Raw genomic sequence first — 21,121 nt, 5'->3', positions numbered from 1 at the left:
ACCATGGGACATTCTCGAGGGAATGTACTAAACCAGTAAACGCGGCTACATGAAAGCATAACAACCCACACACGATACATGGACACACGCCGTCTCTATATCGCTCCAGCCCATTGGCCCACTGCCAGTCCACTAAATATGCAAATCATCCCAACTTTCTCACGCATGCGTGGAGTACAGACGCGCGGCTACCTACTACTACTACCTACATCGTGTGTAATGGCACTATTCCTGTTTTTAGGGATACGTGTGTTGCGTATGGTATAACCAAACCCGCTTGGGACTTTGCTGTGTAGAGCAGATCTTGCAAAGTTAGCAGTGCTACCTGATTCCCTTAAACTCCACCGCCAGGCTTGAAAATCTGCTTCAGTGTTTTGCGTCAGCTGAGGACTAAACAAGACCCGACAGCGAGCTCCTGACCTAGCCTGCCAGCTGGCCTAGCTTTGGTTTGAACCAGGGTACCGCTTTGACAACGTGGTTTACGCAGTATAGTGAAACACCGTCTGCACTATTTCACAACTTCAGCTCGGTAGTGGATAAAGAAGTAGGACACAAGACGAAGCCTGCACAGCGTGTGATCGGAGAGCCTGGATTGTGTTGTTGTCTCTGTGTGTGATACACCTGATGAGAAGATGCTTAGCAGTGTATCGTGTACCCAGTAACCATCTTAGATCACCCTCCACTCAATGCTAAGAAGCAACCCAAGACATTGTCATCTCAAACTTTGCTGAATTTTCTCTGGTGTGTTTTAAGATTCTTCAAAGCGCCTAAGCAGATTTCATTTTTCCCAACGTGGTTTTAAAAACCCAGAACACAATCAGCTTCAGTGATGATGATTTTTAACACTTCGGAGGATATGTCAAGTCTGCATAAATCCTCTTTCGCCGGCTTGTCCGAGGAGCCGAGTATGCACCACTCGCAGCAGACGGCGACGGGGCTCGCCAACGCGTTGGCCGGCGGGCCTTGCAGGCCTGGCTACGGTATGCCACACTCAATCGACGGGATTCTCGGTAACGGTGCTGCCCGAGGCCGAAACGGTAGCGGGGAGTCACCATCGCCTGGTAAGACCACAAAATCACCTTGTTTTCTTTAAATTATTTGTTGTAGAGAAAAATATTGAGACATGTAGTAAGTCTGGCCTTCACAGCTAATTTAAAGTGTTTTAATTGATGCAATAATTAATGCAATTATTTAAAAAATAAATATCCAAAAAGAAATGCAAGACAACATAGTTGATAAATTGATATTGCATTTCAGCTCAGTTTAAGAGTTAGACACGGGAAGCAGTTTATAAGCTGTTGAACAAAATGCTCATATTTGTGTGTTTACCGGCACTTTTAAGAAAAACAACATTTTCTTCTTGATATCTGAAATCTTTGCGCAGAATACTCGCAAACGTTCTGCATCAAACATAAATATTGCAGACAATATTTGTAATTTTGTTACTTAAAATAAATAAATAATGCACTTTGTTGACGTCGAGACAATGGAACCGAAAGAGGCGCGTGGAGTAATTTGCAACATGTGTGGTTTCTTCTTTTTAAAATCCAGAATGCATTTATTTTATCAGACGTTTCTGGTAATTTTACTGACTGAGAAAAGGAAGGAAAATAAACGTCGACTTCTATTATTTTCTCACAAATAATGATGGCGTCAACATGTGAAAGTTTAATGGCGAAAGAAAAGCAATTATTAAATAAAGGAATCATTAATTAAAGTATATAAACATCTATTGTCAAATATTTTCATTAAATATTTGACGTTAAGTTTAAACGATAACGAAAATTGTAATAATGCTTTATTATTTGGTTTGAATGGAACAAATAATATTTGGACCTATGATTTTATGAGTTGTTTTTCCGACGAGACGAGACAAGCTCAAATAATGAAACAAATAAGTTGAGAAACAGGAACAATATTGAGTAAAACGTGGAGGTTTGTTTAGCAACACAAGCCTTCTATAATTTACCCCAGTCAGAATCAATCAAAGGGTTGTTACTGACAAAACAACTTTCATTCTGATGTAGTTAGTATCTTTGATCAGTATGGAGTAATAAGACAACTCAATTACATTCTAACAATGCCATAGTGGGTTTTAATCACTGAGCGCGTGCACCAGTTAAATCATTTTATCGGTAATTTAATTTTATTGACAAAACAAGTGGCATCATGTCACATTCAATGTCTTTTTAAAATCAATAAAACAATCTTCATGTATCATTAAAGTTAACGAAGTAATGTAATTATATTGTTAAAGTAGTTTGGTTACCCGACATGTTGCATTTATTTCAATAAACACGTGAGTCAATTGAATATAATACAGACTCATTAAAGCTCTACTGATGATACCATTCCTCTAATCAAAACCTCAAGACCAACTCTAGATTCCAATTGGTTCCGTTCATTATTCACTTTAGGATTCCCAGCACAGCTCCTTTTTCTCTTGCCAAGACTGTCGCTAAACGCCCTCAATAAATGCCACCACAAATTACAGCCGACTGCTTTGAGTAATTGAGTTTGGGTTAATTCGATGATTATATAAGCGTAATAAACTGCATGGCTGATCAAATGGTAAAGTATATTATTGTATACAGATGTGATATGAGACTGAGAGAGAGTCATAACTTGAGGGCTGGGAGCGGGGATTGATTTTGATTTGTTTATTTATTTATTTGTGAGCGAAAAGATTCTTTATTTCTTTGTTGGATTTACTTGACGTATTTTTTATTTATTTGTTTTCAATTCTTCGGACAATACTAACATTATATATAAAAACAAGCAGAGGCCGTCAAGGGAAAGGCAAAAGTCATAGAAACTGTTATAAAAAAATGTGCCCTCACAGACCTTGCTCGTAAACAGGTAAAAATTCATATACTATATTATACATAACACAGAAATCTAAAATTGTAGGGAAGATGTTGTTTATGATTGGTGGATTTATAATTAAAACATCGCCTGCAAATAGGAAATAAATGCTCGTGAGACTAATGTAATGATCGCAGGATCTGACTGAATCGTATCAAGTTTTTGAAATTTCGTTTCAGTTTGGAAATAATTGCGTAGAACAAAGCTTGTTACAATAATGTGTTTATTCTTGTTGTCTTCTTTTTGTTAATTATTCAAGAATGAAGATGAACTAATGAGAAAAATAGGTAATGCTAAGTCCACATTGTGCGGATTTTCTTATCATTGTTAAAAAGAAAGTATTGGTATATCAGCTTCTGGTCTGTACTTTCTTCCTATTAAACCGGAAACCCGGAAGTACTTGGGAAGTATTTGACTCTGGATGACTTCATGATAGCAATCCAACTAGGAACTATTTCAGTTAATATTCAACAATAAATCAATTTAATTGAAGTAATAATACATGACAACCAAAAGTGTCTCGGAAGAACCGATTGGTCTAAAAGAACCTAAGATTCAGTTTCTTTTGAAAACTATATTTATTCAAATCTTCGATTAATAAGTTTTTAAAATTTAATCACAAGAGTTTAATCACAAGTAGAAAAGCCACACTTCATGCCATATGATACTCTCACTAAACGCTTTTTGGATCTAGGTAATGAATATTCAACTAAATTTACATAAACAGAAGAGATGTTTCAAAGTTATTTTTATTGTAATACTATCTACATTTGTATAGGATTAAAACGAATCAAATGGTTCAAAAAAACTAAAGGTAAATATTACCTTTAAACTACTTATAAGAAACAGAAACGGATCGCCTAATATCCCTCCCATATTCATTCAATAATGTCAATTATTAAGCACAGGAAAGAACCGGGGTAAAAGGTTTGCTAAAATATCCCATAAGGTGACCACGCCATTCAAGCCTGATTTAACGCGGCTAAACCGGGGACCTGTGCACGGGACAGCTTGATGCTTATCAGTGCCTCAATTTACAAAGGAGGAAGGGCGTACACTCACCAGCAAAACTGGTTGTTAAATTATTAGAATTTAGAGGTATGGGAAAATAGAATTAGCTGTTGCAAACTGCTTACTACCCACAAGGACCTAAGGTATAAATGCAAAAAAACTGTTGATGGCCTGGCGTCAGAGTCTTTCTTGAAGGTTCAAAAAAGAAAAAACACCAACAAGTATTTTTCAGGTTTAGCTGCAAAAAATGTCGCAGACAGTGTTTGGCCTACATGAAATAACCTGGCTGTATAGATAGATTAAAAAGTTGACAATCTTTTGTAAACTTTGTAGAAACATAGTTTGATTCTTTGTCCAGGATGATTCATAATTTTATGATTCACGATTCATTTTGGTATTTTTATTTTTGGGTATCATTTTTTGCTTGCGGTTAATTTTTTATAAATAAGTAGTGACGTTCTTTTTAAGGAAGGAAGCTGAAGTTGAGCTTTCCCTCGTCATTATCTTCTTAAAGAAGGTCTTAAAATGCCTTATTTTTGCTCGGCTCTTACATACGGGTTCCAATCCCGTAAACATTTTGATGCATTTATTATTATTTTTTCAAGATATCTTTAACAAGGAAAACAAGATCAGAAAAATCTGTTTCACATAGGCAAAATGGAAACAACATAAAAAGTACAACTACTTAAACCGGTTTAAACAGAATATTTTATTATTTTGTTGTCAAGCGTTTTCGGTCGTTTTTTTTTCCCAAGGTGCGTCTTGCGCTAGATGTCAAGCAACACTATGTTAACGTAGACTTTGCAGCCTTATCTTCAATATCAAACTACATCTTTAATCAATCGTACTCATTTATCTTTTAGCTCTGTCTACCCACACTCTGTATCTACGCAGACCCTGAGGGGCATGTGGAATGGGTTCCCAATTCGTGTAACTCATGTCGACCGTCCATACAGAGCTGAAATCACATCAGGTATCTAGCGGATAGAAAGCTCCATAAACCCCGGCAATGGGGGTCCCTGATCGGGATTAGCCCGATTCAATCCGGGGAATTGGATTGGCCTAAATGATCTGGCTTTGATCCCTCTTAGAAATCTGGAGGTAGTTAAGGAGACAAGAGAGGGGGAGAAGTTAGGCCTCTGTATCGGTTGCCAAATGTAATTATAGTGCGATTGAAATGATCATCTTATTAAAGAGGGGGGGGGGGTAGGCTGTTCGTTTGGTTTCTTGTTTTGGGGTCAGTAGTGCACAGTGGTTAATGGTTGAACCTCAAGTGCAAGAGTTGTTTAAGTTATTTGCATTTTAGAGAAGGGTGATCTCAAGTCATCGTTGTTGATTTCTTACGGGATAGCAACTTTGAAATGTCGTTGTCATTGTAGTTGTCATTGTCATTGCCATTGTTGTACTCAGTATTAATATTGATAAGGTGTCTGAGCCTTGCTGATGAGTGACTTGAGTCATGTCTTCCTTTAATTGTAACAATTTGGAGATTCCTTAAATTTGCCTCTCAGTTTTGTTTTGACTTTCGAGAGACAAAGATCGCCAGAGAATACGAAAGTCCCCCCCCCCCCCCACACACACACAAGTGTGTAAACACCTGCAATCGTGGACTCTTTGTTCAACTCTTTGTGATAGCAACCGTGGACCCCATTGTATTCCTTTGTGATAGAAACAATAGACCCATTGTCCCTTTTGTTCTAGGTCCCCGGTTTGAATGTGGATACAAACCCACCCATTGTCATGAGCAACATCATAATTGTTATCTCATCTTCACTCGCCTCCTCCATGCCACCAAGTCTCTATCCACATCCCTCTTTCCAAATTCATCACCTCCCTGTATACAATTCACCATCACCTGCACATCCAACCATCATCATCCACAACTTCCACTCCCTCCTTTCACGCATCTTCAAATCCTCCTCCTCCATCCACCACCATCCTTCCTCTTACATCCACAAGATCCCCTCCTTAACTTTTTTCTCCACACCTCGTCAATCTCCTCATCCATCATCTTCTCTTTCTCATCAACCTTCAACCTGCTGCGCATCCAAACAACTTCCACTCGCCTCCTCTTATACAAACCCTCTCCCTTCATCCACCAACCCTCCTCCTCCTCCAACATCTCCTCTTCTCCACACCTCATCAATTTTCTCATCATTCCCCCTCTTCCTGTTCGCCCCACCATCTTTTCTTCTCATCCACTACTTCAACCTGCTGTTCATCCAAACAACTTCCACTCGCCTCTTCTAACACATCCAAAAACCCCTCCTCCACCAATCCTCCTCCTCCTCCACCATCTCCTCTTCTCCACACCTCATCAATTTTCTCATCATTCCCCCTCCTCCTGTTCGCCCCACCTCGTCCCCTTTATGGGTTTTTAATGCCACTCTACCGTTACCCTTAATTCTATTATTATTTTTCATAATTGTAGTGATTCTATACCATGGCCTTTCTATGGCATTTGGACGTAACGGAGCGTGACTAACCACTCTAGACGCTTCGTCGAGTTTGTCTGCCTGTGATTGCAAATGACTCAATGGGGGCTTTAAAGGGAAGATGAGTCAACATTGATCTCAGAGTTCCTTCATTCCAACCCAAGAAATCATTTTGCTCCTTTGTTTAATAACTGTATAAAATCTTAAATCGTTGCCCCAGCTAAAAAAAGAAAACAAAGTAACTGCATAATCAACAAACAAGCAGACAAACAAACAAATACCCCAACAAACAAAGAAAAAAGCTGATATAAAAATTGATATAAATATGAATCAATTTAATATTAAACAGACCCTCCATTGAGCTTTAAACTACAACAACCAATCTCTCTCATTCAAACTTTGGTTTAACGTCTTTGATAATGATTTGCACAAATCAAGACATTTTGATTCTAGACGCCAATGCTTATTCTAGTCATTGTGAAATTCGTGGCTAGCTTGGTAAGATTTGAACCCACAACATTGTGATTACAAGTCCTGCATTCTAACCACTGTACCACGGATATGGGAAACCTTTAAGAATGTTTTCCTGCTAACTGTTCCTTGTGACTATTCCATCTTGAAGTGACGCCAACTCTCTTACAAGTTACACTAAGGGCTCCAGGCCCTGTCAGAGAATTATTTATATCCCTGTCACTTTAAAACAAATTTGGTAAAGAGCGAAAACTACAGACAATTCCTTCCTCCTTTCCCATTGACGGCTGGACAGATTGCCAACCTTTTTTCTTTTCTTTTCAAGTTGTGGGTGGGAAAACAAAAATGAAGAGTGTTTTCCTGTATAGAATGTCGATAACCGTCCCAGAGGACACGTGGGAAATGAAAAACAGACCGCCCGTGTATATCATACACAACCTCGTTCCCAGAGGGGTTCGATGTGAATTGTTTTCCTCGTGTATAAGACAAATCGCTCTGCATGTTCAAGGGTTGTCCATCATTTTGTAAAGTAGGTTTACTCAAGTCTTTTCAGATTAGTTTTTGCTAAGCCACGTTGATGCTAGAGATCTTTCTTTTGTTGATAAACAAACCGCCTTGGTTGGCATGGACGGCCGGATATTTGTAAAACACTCAATATCGTATTATCAGATGTTTTAACCAAGTTCAACATTTTCTGCAATCTTTCAATCAAATAAAATACCTCCCTAAAATATTTGTTTGTTTTCAACAAAATTATCACAATGTTTGAATATTTTTGTAACATTGTTACAAACAGTAGCGATCTGTTTTTGATTTGCATTTATGGCTTTCCATAGTTTTCCAACCTAGGTTGGCAAAAACTCAGGCTGTGACGTTGCAAAAGAAAGGTCTATAGGTTACCCAGATATGTTTACCATTTCTCCGATCACGTGGTGCAACACAAACCTTCCCATTAGCAAACATAATGTTTACTATTATTGTATGTTTCCTTTCCACAGCTCTTGTCTGTGATATTTAGATACCACTTTTGTAAACCAAATTTAGTTGTGACTTTTTACTTGGTGATGTTTTTTTATAAAATAAACCAATATTGAACTGAAAAAATAGCAGAAGAAAAAAACGTTAGGTCCCCAAAACGCATGAGCGCACACAGGGTGCCAGACTAGACTGCAAATGCTACAATTGGACCGAAAATGACGTCCAGCAACCACGTTAATAAAAATCGTCCCTCCATGTTGCAAATCTCTCAATACAGAAACACCCACTTCTTAAATTATTCATATCTTTCCTAATTGTAACTGTTATCCTTTGCAAACATTCACTTGAACAGACACTAGCCTCCAACAAGCTGAAGCTAGCGACGATGTCAGCAATCAGGTCTTAATTGTAACTGTTATCCTTTGCAAACATTCACTTGAACAGACACTAGCCTCCAACAAGCTGAAGCTAGCGACGATGTCAGCAATCAGGTCTTAATTGTAACTGTTATCCTTTGCAAACATTCACTTGAACAGACACTAGCCTCCAACAAGTTGAAGCTAGCGACGATGTCAGCCATCAGGCCTTATCACCAGCACACGACATTGGCAAATCCCCCAGTAGAAAGTAAGGGGGCAAAATGACACTGCATAAAAACCCCTCCCGTCATCGCGTTCATTTTAGTATCACCTTGTGAATTGCGCTTATTTGTTAAGCCGCACCGATTCGCTAGGGTACGCTGCAGTCCCCACAGATAGCCCAGATAACGGGCTATTTTCTGCAACGTATTTGTTTATCGCGAGCAGGGCGAGTCTTATCGCGTTCTGAACGGGATGCAGGTTGCGAAGACATGTTTTCTCTCCGACCACGCCCGACATCACACAGGTACTCATGGTGTAGTGATATGTACATGACTATACCCAAGTGACTTGATAGCTTGTGGTTGATGTTTATGGGTTGTGAAAGGGAAAAAGGCCTGTGTGCATGGAATTCCCTTTAGTATAGAAGATTAGTACCCCGGAACCCAGGGGGTCAATCTTGGACGACAGTCTGATCATGCGCATTGGAGATGAGTTGAATAAGCAAGTTCAGCACAGTACATTTTAAAGGATTCGGGTACTTTTTCAAAATGTCCAAAGGTTTACATTAAACTTACAGGGTTTGAAGATAATTATAGTGGAAAGCTTCCCTTCAAAAATTACTTAATGAGGTGCTGTAGTTTTTGAGAAATGAGTAAAACAAAGTAACGAAAATAGGTTTGTAAAATGCTCAAAATAATTTTGGTCTCATGAGACGAAAATTATTGTCATGACATTGTTTTACTCATTACCCAAAACTACAGCACCTCAGCACATAATATTTCCAGGCGGATTAGGCTCGTTTTGGGCTTGTAGTCAGATCGCCTAATAGCAGTGCTTTTATAGTCGTCAAAGCGCCCTCCTCACTTATTTGATTGTTCCACATTTCCTAATTAATAGTCCTTAATTTATCATGGTTACATATGATGTGGCATATAGAACAATGGTGTCTAAATGAATGACTCACAGAAGCTGTCATTGGATCATATTAGACTTGTCAAGATGAAGATGTATCTTTATCAATCAAATCTAAGAACTATCTTTGGGCTCTATAAGGCTATATCGAGAAACCACAAGATAGTTCGTTGTGATAGCTTTAAAGGGAACTTCACGCTGGTGGTTTATGGAATTGTAACAACATTTGAGTAACTTCACAGGATCAGTTCCTTTACCTTCAAAGAATCAATGCTCGTTTTTCATTTGTCCATATGCAGTGTTTTATATTGATGATGTTCGCGAGATGGAGCTGCGTGACGCGCTGATTCTGAAGCAATGCGGTACACACAATAAACCTGGCATGTAAAATACAACATGGCGGCCATCAGGGCTGTTCCTAACACTGTTTCCCAACATGCATTGTGGTTTATTTCCAACATGGCGCTTACCAAAAGGGATATTACAAAACAATGTATAAATAATGAAAATGACACTTTGTTTGACTTATTAACCACTATTAGTATCAATTGATTTTGTTCCCATTAGAACGCGCTGTATTGAGAAGATTTTAAACCATTCTGTTTGTGACGTCATATCTTAAGGGTAACGCCCATGATCTATCGTTGGGTGTACTGCACCAGGAAGGGCATTAAATTCTACATGCAGTGATCGATGAGGTCTACCTCCTTCCCTTAATTAACTACAAGAGATTAAAGGAGGTGTAACACTATGGCAAACCATGTGTCAATGCTACCTTTAATATGGTAACGCCATCCAGGTCTAAATTCCTGTATGCTATGGCGTTAATAAGATCATACTGTAATCAAGGGACCAGACTAAATTTCTTTATGCCTCGGTTTGAGGACATGATATGAGGAAAGAAAATTATAAGATATTTTTACAGCAGAACTTGACTATTTTGAACGATAGGGTTTGGCTTTTTTTGAATGACCTGTTTTTGGTCTAGTGTCCTGTATGCTAGGGCGTAAATAAGATCATACTGTAATCAAGGGGCCATACTATATTCCTTCATGCCTTTGTTTGAGTACACTGATGTGAATTAAAGAATGAACATGATTAGATATATTTATAGCAGCACTTGATTGTTCTGAGTGCAGCCAGCAAAGGTTTAGCTGTTAGTTTGAATGACATGTTTTAAAACGCCCTGGTGTTGTTTAATGAGGTTTCAATGCTTTGCTACTTAATGTTGTGTTTGCAAAATTAATCAGAACATGTTGAAGAAGGAATGAATAACTTCTTGTGATGATTTTGGTAGATTTTCCATTGCTAGTATTTGAAGCTGTTGGCCTATCAGACTAAAACCAACTTTGTCGAGTTCCTGTACTGCAGTAGTAAACACTGGTTTTAATTATGGAATAAGGCACCAGGCTATTTTGACCGCAAAGCCTCGGTTAAGCCACATGGATTTAACAATGGAGTAAGGAAAACAACAATCAGATTGCTGCATCATGACAATGTTTTACCAGAAGTATTGGCGAAAATTATTGGGTTTGCTCTTACACGTAAGTCACACGTATTACCCATGTGGGACTGGACCCCACGACATTTGCTATTATATTATAGAAGATGTTTTACCAACTTCCTTTTTGAGTTGTCATGTAAGTTTTCATTTCAAGATTGAAGTGAAAATTATGAAATAGGTGAGTGTGTGAATTCTTGATCTGAGGTAATCGTCCTTTAATCTCTTTCTAAAACTAAGAGAGTAGTCTCACTAATCCATCTTTTGCTGATCCCCAGTTTCTGTCTTTGATTATGATGTCGAGATTAAGGTGTAAGATCCGATGACATATAAGATGCAGGTGCGGGAAACCGACTTGAGAGATTGTTGAGACTGAGTGTCCTGGAGAGTCTTTTAAGATCATTATGATCGTTATGTAGTTCTCATAGAAGTATTTCTATGTATCGATTTCAGAAAGAGATAAGATTCATCTTTGAGTTGTAAGTATTACCACAGTGATTGTTATTGTGACATCACACTTTACTTCGCAACTAAGATCAATGGGCCGTTAATATCAATTCTTAGCTCTGTGTGAAATCGTTGAAAGTTGCACAACATTAACTTAGTCGATGCGTTTGTATTATATCTTGAGAAACTTCATGTCGTTCCGAATGCAGTGCCATTTATAGCTGATCGTCCCCAAGGCATTGCTTTAGCTGCTCGTCCCCACCTTGGAGTCTCAACTAGGCGTAACGGAAACTCACTGATTTGCAAACTTTATAACTTTGTTAAACCATTCACAGTGAGAATGTGCGTAACATCGTGTGACACCTATCTCACGTGTTGACAAAGTTTCCGTTTAATTATCGTCAAAACAAGCGCCCTAAAACACACCGCGTTGACAAATACAGTACATGTCACTCTAAATGGTTCCTATGGAAGGAAGTGTGCAGACAACTCCCGAGGGTGACACATACAGGATCGGGGAATTACTTGACCAATTTGGGGTCAATTGTTTGCTAATTTGGGTGGGAACCTAAATACGAAACACCCATATCGACGTCGCCATTGTCTTCCTGCGCTACACGCATGTGTGTTTTCTACACTATCCTTAGCGAGGTCATCGTATGCCCCCGATAGCAATGAAATCTTATCACAGTTCTTCTTGAAGTGAAGATGTTAGAGTTATCGGATGCAATCTTCTTATTGAATCAAAGAACTGCCAAGAATTAGTGTCAGGTAAAACTCAAGAAGTGATTCTGAGGTGTTGGTTGAGATGAGACACGAGGCACTCACAGGAAAGGGTCATCGACGCTAATTTAATGTCTTAATAAATATTCTGGACAATAATGTTTGGAAAGCCATGACTTAAGTGTCCGGTGGAAGCCGTTGGAATGAATGAATGAATGATGAAATATTGATAAATGAATAACATTGGTGGACGATACCCCCCCCCCCCCCCTCGAAAAAAAACCCAGTTCAAACAAACAGAAACAGATACTGACATTCTTTCGATCTATTTTTTGATTCAAAGTTTCTTTTGTTAAAATGACAACATAACATGCAACAGCTTAGGTTGTACTTAGACAAAATAACCGTTAATGATAAATGTGTGATCCCTTCATTCCATTGAGTGAATCGCCGTTATTCAAAGCCTACAAAAACATAGAATGCAAAACAGAACCTTCCACCATTGCACTTTGTTCAGTGAAACAAATTGTACATGATAGGGGACCTACTCAAATGACCTTGATTGACCTTAGACAATGATTCTCCACAAAACAAAAATTACCATCACTATTTTCTGTGTTTTATAAAACAAAACCTTATTGTTCCTTATGGTTGTAACTTTGTAAACTCCTTTTTTTTAAGCAGTACCTTTTTGGGAATGACTTTGAAGAAGTAAGTGTTCAGCAATTGAAAACGGGAGCAATTTATAAAACATCACACACGTTTTTAATATCTTTTGGTGACCCTCAGTTCAGTCCACTCTCCATGAACTTAATAGTTTCCCCAAGCCTCAAGAACAAGCCCCCACAATCGCCAAAGATGTTTCCCCCCAGATACGCACCGAGGTCTCCCACTTATGTTATGGCGTTGACAGAGTCTTCCTGTACCGTCAAACGGCGCGGATCGCCGGATGGCCTGGTGCGCGGAATCACCGCTAAATGGTTTCCGACCCTCGGTTGCGGCTTTTTAACGGAGTTGGGCTTTTTTATGGTCGCGTGGCACACCCGTGTCTTAACCATAAAATAATACTAAAAAGGAACATAAGTGTCTATAAATAGCTTTAGTTTAATGAGTTTCCTCTGTCGTTTATGCGGGGTATGGTAAGATCTCAAGTTGGCACTGTAACATAAAACAGGGACGTCGTGACGTGGGCTTTGAAATCTGAATAAGAAACAAGAAAAATATTCACATTGTTCTTTATCTTTCAACTACTAATTCTTCACTTCTAACTTGAACTCTAGGATTCCATTGAGAATAGGGCCCAATTTCATAGAGCTGCTTAAGCATAAAATTTTGCTTAAGCAAAAAAATCCTTGCTTAGTAAAGTCAGATTACCGGCCAAGACTCCACTCAATTGTTATGCTAAGTAAACCACAGCTAAATACCAGTCACAAGCAATGTATATGGCATGACATTTATGCCAGTAATATGTGAAAAATAAGCGAGCTATTTTCGTGCTTAGCAGCTCTATGAAATTGGCCCTAGGTAGGCCTAAATAGTTACAGAAATACTAAGAAATCGTACTTTAATAGCATTTTCATGTTTTTTCTCTCTCAATATTAATCAATTAACAATTGTAACCACTTAGAACCTTCTAGTGTCATCACTCCATTTTTGATAGTTATTTTTGGATGAAACCTGTTCCGATGTTAGCAAAGTTGCTGACGTCAACGATTATAAAGTAGTGTCACTCAAAATACAAATTGACACCCAAAACATCAAAAGTCACATTTTGTCACCATCTGTATTTCATCTATCCAATTAAAAAAATCGCGACAAATAAAAACTTGTTTTTGTCAATTAGTTCAAAAACACCAAAATAAAACCCTGTTTTTTGCCGATAAGAAACCTCGATATCCTACAACTTACCGGACTCTACCAATTAACGAACAAAGGCCCAGTGACGTCAGCAAGGCAACTTGTCAATCATATAATAAATTGTCCATACAGGAATCATCGCCTCAGAGATTACAGTGAGAGACAAAAGGGGCGTGGCTTTTGTGAAACCGGAAGGCGGTGATCAAGAAACAATACTTAGTGTAATAGGACAGTTAAAAGATCCGATTGGTTTGCTTGTGTCCTTGCGCCGTTTCCACCCCTCTCTCTACCTGCTCTTGGTGTCTCCCCATGGACCTTCTGGGACTCTGTAGTCCCTCATACGTACACACCCTCTCCTAGCGCACCGGATACCGCATAGTATAAAGCACGTCACACGCGAGTTAAATGGTCAATGACGAGCTAGCCTGTAAGCAAACAACACCGTCATCATCATCATAATCACCGCATCACTCACTAAGTCTACTGCCGTAGAATGCTCAATTTGGTCGGCAGGTATTACCTGGAGAAACACGCTTTGATCGGTGCGGCAGCGGTCTTCCGGAATCAAGGTTGTTGTATTTTGATATCTTTTTGAAACACTAGCTAACGTTTTATTGCTTAGAATACTCTTGCATTGACTTAATCGTTTGTTTATCGTTTGAAAGGTGGCCTGCACGTATCTATAACTATGTATACCAAGGTAAATTCGAGGTTGTGAATACGAGGTTGAAGTACTTAAGTTGTATTTAATTTTTTTGCAACCGTTCTTTTATTTAGCTGTTGTTTTCACCACACTTTTTATTGTGTCAGCTTTACGGCTTCTTTGGTGATGGCACCTTGCGATTTAGTTCATTTTTTGTTTAAAGAACAGCGACAATGCAAATACTTAATAGATGAGTGATAACTAACTAACTTATTAGTGAAGATGTACGTCATAATGACGTAGCATCTGATAGGTTAAAGGTCATTCTTGCTAGTTATTCATTCTCGTCACGATGAGTGTTTACTTTCGTGAAAGTATTTCGATGTTTCTAGATTCACAATACACGACATGTTGAGTGTTTCGTCTTCAGATCATGAACGTTGGCCAATATTTATAAAGTGGTCTACCATGAATCGCTAGCTGCCGTCGGATAACCCTGGTGAACCAAAGAGTTTCCTAAGTAGATTGCCATCCCGTTTTCGTTGAAATGGGAGAAGATCCTCGTACACGTTAACTTTCATATCATGTTTCAATGATTGTATACTTAATGGCTATAGGGGTTTTCTGTCTGTTCATTTTCCCTACTTGAGTCGCAAGTAAATGTTAAATTCATCAATTTCTAGAACCTTGAAATGAAAGTCAAAAGCCCCTTTCATACGAGAGCAATTTGGCAAGGGTCCCATGCTTAAACTTAGCATGGTTGTAAAATGTAGCAATGTTTGACAAGATTTTGCAAGAGAATTTGGACAGAAGAACATGTTGTCCTTCCACAAGAGGTACATTTTGTACAATTTTACAACCATGCTACAATCTAGCTTGTTTCTATCTGATCATTGAACAAGGTTTTGTTTACAATTATAAATATTGTTATGACGATGCTATCTTATTAATGATATCTTTGAATTTGATCGATTTCAACTCAAGATTGATAAAATAAATGTTATCTTCTTCTTCAATTTAGTTTTTTCTTCTCGACTCAGTGGGTATTTCTCTTTGTGTGTTTTCCCCTCATCTCAAAGCATAGAACAGGGACTCAAAGTAACCAGAAACAAATCTGCTTAGTAGGAATATATTGCTTAGCAGCTTACGATCAAGTGGCACAATGTCATGTTGTAAATAAATTATTGCTGATTCATTGTAAACATTTGCTAAACAAATTATTCTGCAACTTTTCCTGCCTTGTGAAATCGTACGTATTCTTCCCATGGTCTTGTATAACTATTCGGTTTTTTTAAAGGATTATTCATGACCAAATTCACTTTTGTTGATCAGCAACCATTCCTCTTTGCTTGTTTGGGGCTTCGAGAAGTCCCCAGGCATCTTACAAATTACAATTCTGATTACAAGATGGTAAAATAGCCGCTTACCGCTACCACCCGCTGTACTGGAAATTATTGTGGTTTTTATCGCCTCAATTGGTTGAAAACATTCCCAGGGCGGCAGACAAAGTCAGTGAGAACAACTCCTAAATAGTTAACTCGAAAACAACAAGTTATTCTAACACTATAGTCCCACGGTGTCTTTCTTGTCGTATTTTGGGAGACCCATGGGTAACGACCTTGACACCCCTAGGCGAGACCTTGTACCCCTTGTATCCAAACAAGGGTCAAGGAGGTACCTACATTTGGGTACATCGTCTGGCCAACTCTTATAAACTCAGGGTATATTTCATTTTCCCTGGGGGTGCTCGCTGGCGTCCGTGCCTCGGACCGATGCTAGCTGTCGGCTGTACCGGAGTGAAAGTGCATCTCCCCCGGGGGATGGAAGCTGCGGCACCACGGTCTTCTCAGACGTGAGTCCCGGTGTTTTGATTGCGTGCGGTACTCTATGGTCTCGACACGAGATCGCTGTTTTCAAAACGCATTACTGGAGGCTAGGAGTTGTTACGTTGTTGTCTGGTCTTTTTGTACTCTGGTTATAACTTGTTTATTATTTATTAGGATGTTGTTTTTTATTTGAGGGTCGGGCTGCACGTGGGGAAAGAGGAACCCCCAAATTGTTTTACCATCTTGAACAGGCGGCTTCACTTGATCATCACCCTTACCACAGAGGGCTCCTAACCACAACTTTGAACAAACAACAAACAAACACAAACATGTACAATCTTCCACTAACAACACCAACATAACACCTACTAAGGCCTACACCAATAACGCAACCAAATTCAACACTCATACCATAACGCAAATGTTTGTATGGTGCATTTGCTTCCCCACCAACTAGCAACCTAACACCAACACAACCTAATATCTCTGTAACATAATTGTCTTTCCCAAACCCAAAGCAACACCAGCACAACACCAGTATCTGTTATACCTTGATTTCCCAACCGCGCCACATAACACTATCACAACACCACTCTCTATGTATCATATTGCTTACTCCAACCCGAAGCCACTAAACACCAACCAAACACCAACACAACACCACTACCTGAGTGATATCATTGCTATCCAATTCAAAGCAACATAACACCAACACAACACTACTATGTACATTATATCACTCTGCTCCCCAACTCATCGCCATTACGTCTTAAAACCCATTCTCACTTTCCCCTACGATATCTCTCTTCATGTCACCAGTTGGTCATAGCACTTTCAGATTGAGCGTGAAGCATCATTAATTCTCTGGTATCCTCAACACGTCGTTGCGTGCTACGCTGCATTACATTTGATCTGTTTTGTGGATTAGCAAACTCTAGAGAAGAGCAATTTCTAAGCAATTTACACCCAGGCGTCGACAGTTTTTCATTCCGTTGCTGTACACAGTAGTCGTGGATACCTTTTGCTTCATAAGCTCGGGTGCAATACCTGAAGAGGGGTTCAGGGTTTAGCTTATAACCCCTGCAACATATGGTCAATCTTCTCAGATTTGACTAACTTTTAAGAATTGTCGAAGACTGAAATCAGAAACAAGAATACATTTGTCAGGTGCAATTTATTTACAGTTCCGTTTTTCCTTTGTAGTTTTACATTAACAGATAATAAATACTCCTCTGACTTCACCAACTGGCGAGTCCAATCAGAAACAAGAATGACTTTGGCCGATGCATTTTATTTACTGTTTCGTTTTCCTTTTGTAATTTTACATTCACAGATAACAAAGACATGACACCTCTGACGTCACCTATCGGCGAGTCCGTTAAGGACAATGATAGCGTCAACCCCTCCGGAGTCGGAACGGCAGGCGGTAAGTCCTCCGACCTGCACGACGCCTCAGCCGGTAGTCCACGTGACAAATCTTCCGAAGAGAACAACAACAATAAAGGTGATGACGGGAAGGATGGAGAGGGCTCTAAGGGGGACGATGCCTCTAAGAGAAAGAAGAGAAGAAACAGGACAACCTTCACGAGCTTCCAACTTGAGGAGATGGAAAGGGTCTTCCAGAAGACACATTATCCAGACGTGTATTGTAGGGAGCAGCTCGCCCTGAGATGTGATCTAACTGAAGCACGTGTGCAGGTAAGACTACAGTTAAAAATGATCCTTCCCGCCAAAATAAGCCAAAACTGCCGTTCCAAACTAAAATAAGACGAAATTAAAGAACTCGCAGTGACACACACAGAACTTAGCACAGTTTCATAGAGCTGCCTAAGCAGGTAAACCTACTTGGAAAATCACTACTTAGCATTAATGAGCAGGATACCATAAGGAGCAGGATACCTTATTCTGGTTAGCATTTGTTGGTTTTGCCTAGCTTATTTTTGTACTTAAGTAGCCTTAAGAAGTTTGGCCCATTTGTGTATTTTATACCATAATATAAACATAACATGGACAATGTTTTTTCTCGTGCCATTTGTGTCCATGGTGCACGTTCTCTTTGTCAACTGTTAACAAATAGTATTAATACCATGTGACTTGCCTGTATGGCAACCATAACTAGACCAACCAATTGGAAAGCTTAAATTTTGCGACAGACTAAAATAGCAGCGCTCACGATTTGCCCCAAAGCAGATTTAACTGTTTATGTTAACGCATCTTCTGCAATAGAACAAAATAAAAATGGTTCTTTATTGCCTCAACTATGTAATGAGTCAGGGATCTAGACTTGAGTCAATGTGATAACATGATGCGACCTCAGCTCAAGGTTGCTTCACATCTTGTTGCAGCTGTTTGAAACATTCTCAATACCATAAACTAAGATACGTCACGACAACCCACGATAGAATCGGGATGTGGTTAGGTATTAAAGACAAGATTCATTTCACAGGATATCGGATATTTCCGATCAAATCCTCAAATTTTATCCCTCACCTCGGTTAAAAAAAAGAAGAATAACATTGAGTGATTGTGAGAGGAGACTCAACTGTCGTGTACCACCAAGACAGCACCCGGTCAAAACGTTACCATTTTAAGTTATTTTAAAATTACCTCAACCCCAGTCTATACCAGCCAGCAGGCGTGGATGGAGGATTCTTATGATTAAATTTCTTGCACCTTGCTTGATCAGCCCCGTGGTGTTTTCACAGCACCACGACCAGACACACGGGTCCCTGCCGGTTTGCTTTGAACCCAGTCCCCCTTGATTGATATCCAGTCTTGGCACCTGGTGGCAAGAAATAACAGAATCAGCTGTCACTCCTACCAAATGAAACATGGCACCCTGGTGCTTGAAACACCCGATAGGGGCGGATCAACTTGCGGCACCCATGGTTGCTTCCCTAGGTGTTCTCTCAAATCATCTTTTTTTATAAAGGGAATTAAAGAAAATATTTTGAAGTGTAAGTTTGTCTTTGATGGTAGACTCGAAAGCCTTAAGGTAAAGTTGTTCTCCAACTCACCAACCCACCATGACAAAAGAAGAGAAGTAAGACGTTATTGTGCTTTGTTTTGTGTAATGTTCTGAGGCTACTTAGGCCGCCATGTTGCTGCTCTCAAGCTCTGCAATTGACCAATGAAAGATTGACACTTGGCAATGGCGGTGAATGTAAAACTCAAATCAAATTGTAATGAACTAAATAATTGTAATGAACTAAATGAAATGCCACAAACAAATACAATTTTTTTCATTGTTATCTTATTCTGAATGTTTTGAGTACATGCATTTAGTCTAATTTAGAGGAAACATTTTGGCTCTGAAAATCTGGTGGTTTGTTGTGCTTTGTTCATAATAAGAAGACTAGAATAGCCTTCCCAACTTCACTTCCATATCTTTTTAAAGTTGCCATCAGAAATATTGTTGGTTAAGATTCAGGTTTTTTTTAACCAGTCCTCCACTTTAAGGAACCACTTCATAAATTTCATTATTATTCTGTCACTCTTACTCACCGCATGGAAGTAAATATAACCCCGTCGGTTTGCAAAGTTTCCGGCTCCCCCAAAGAAGCTCAAGTTTCTCACGATGACGAGTTTTGCCAACCGGCTGGGGAAAAATCCAATTTCAAGGGTGTGCAAAAAGGTTAAATGAAGGACAATTCGCCAGGGCTCTTTTGGGTTTACCCCCAAAACCCTTCAATAAAACAATGGCGGGTTCATGGAGCTCGGTCATTCTGCCTCAAGGCAACATGAAACGGCTGCTTTCACTCACTGTGTTTCACTTTTACAAGAAACAGAAAATACGTCTTAAATATTGGAGGAATCGAGGAAGAAAAAGTAGTAGAGAATGCTAGGTAACAAAACATTGAGGAAGAAGCCATTTTTTTTCCGTGGTAGTTTTGTAGCCATTATTATTGTCTTAAGGTTACTACTTGCTCGTATTAAAGAAACTCTGGATTTGATTGTCTCACAAGGGTTATACTTTGGAAGGAAACTTGAGCGATTTGTTTCTCACTAACCTAGAAATCTTGATGGATTTTTGAGGTCAGTGCTTTGTTAAGCTGTGTACATTAAGGTGCTACACTTCCCACTTCCAGCTTTGATTCGTAATCAACAATCCACTTTGCAAAGATTTCTCTCTTCTTTTTGACTTGTGGTGGAAATCGATCTAAAATCATTTAAAAGGATTTATGAGACGGGATCAAGAATTAGTTTTTGACCCCCTTTTCCTTCAATCCAATACATTCAAGCCGCAAATCCTACTCAGGCAATAAAGTGCATAGACCCCATTCGATACAGGGATGTAGGCCAACGTCCAGATAATAATTACAGCGATCCGGTTGGTCCGCTACTTCTATCCCATCCAGCTGTGTTGGAATTAGACTGGCAAAGAAGTCTTCAGATTTGTAAGAATATCTCAATGTAATTTGGTAGTTTTTTCCCCCGAAGCATAATATGGAACAATATTGAAGTGATTTGGGGTTTTTAAAACAGCTTTTTTTTAACCCAATTTGAAAAAAAAAAAATTCTCTTGATATGTCAAAATGCTATTCTTATGTAAGCATGTGATATTTCCTTTTTGATATGCATTTGATATGTATACTACTTCGATTTACTTATTGTCTTCTATAGAAACTGGTTCGTCCTATAACATTGTTATGTGTATACACCTTCAAGCACAGAGGACAAACATTGGTTGTTGTTTAATACCAGTATCCTCTTTTTATATGACCCTAAAAAATAAAAATAACGAACCTGTGAAAGTTAAACTCAATCATTCACTGGAGTCACAAGAGAACAATTCTTCACTGTTTTATTTTTGAAATGTTTTTATTTTGTAATCCCAACTCACATGATAATATTGTATTCTTACAAGACGT

At 39.0% G+C, this 21,121-nt stretch overlaps 1 protein-coding gene across 4 annotated transcripts in view; it reads left to right on the top strand.

The window, feature by feature from the left end:
• The first annotated feature begins 273 nt into the window (after window positions 1-273).
• Window positions 274-21,121, top strand: part of LOC139954087 (aristaless-related homeobox protein-like) — a 46,490-nt gene continuing 25,642 nt past the window's right edge. For 3 of the 4 annotated variants that reach the window (XM_071953752.1, XM_071953750.1, XM_071953749.1), the window contains exons 1-2: window positions 274-1,061; window positions 17,584-17,948. In XM_071953752.1, the coding sequence (XP_071809853.1) occupies window positions 830-1,061; window positions 17,584-17,948 (597 nt within the window). In that variant the 5' untranslated portion in view covers window positions 274-829. Of the gene's footprint in view, window positions 1,062-14,212; window positions 14,351-17,583; window positions 17,949-21,121 lie in introns of those variants that run through there. The other variant, XM_071953751.1, reaches the window with a different exon arrangement.

The sequence above is a fragment of the Asterias amurensis genome, chromosome 22 (assembly GCF_032118995.1).
Source record: "Asterias amurensis chromosome 22, ASM3211899v1".
Taxonomy (NCBI): domain Eukaryota; kingdom Metazoa; phylum Echinodermata; class Asteroidea; order Forcipulatida; family Asteriidae; genus Asterias; species Asterias amurensis.
The sequence above is the reverse complement of the archived record's forward strand: the minus strand, read 5'-3'. Positions and strand labels throughout refer to the sequence as shown.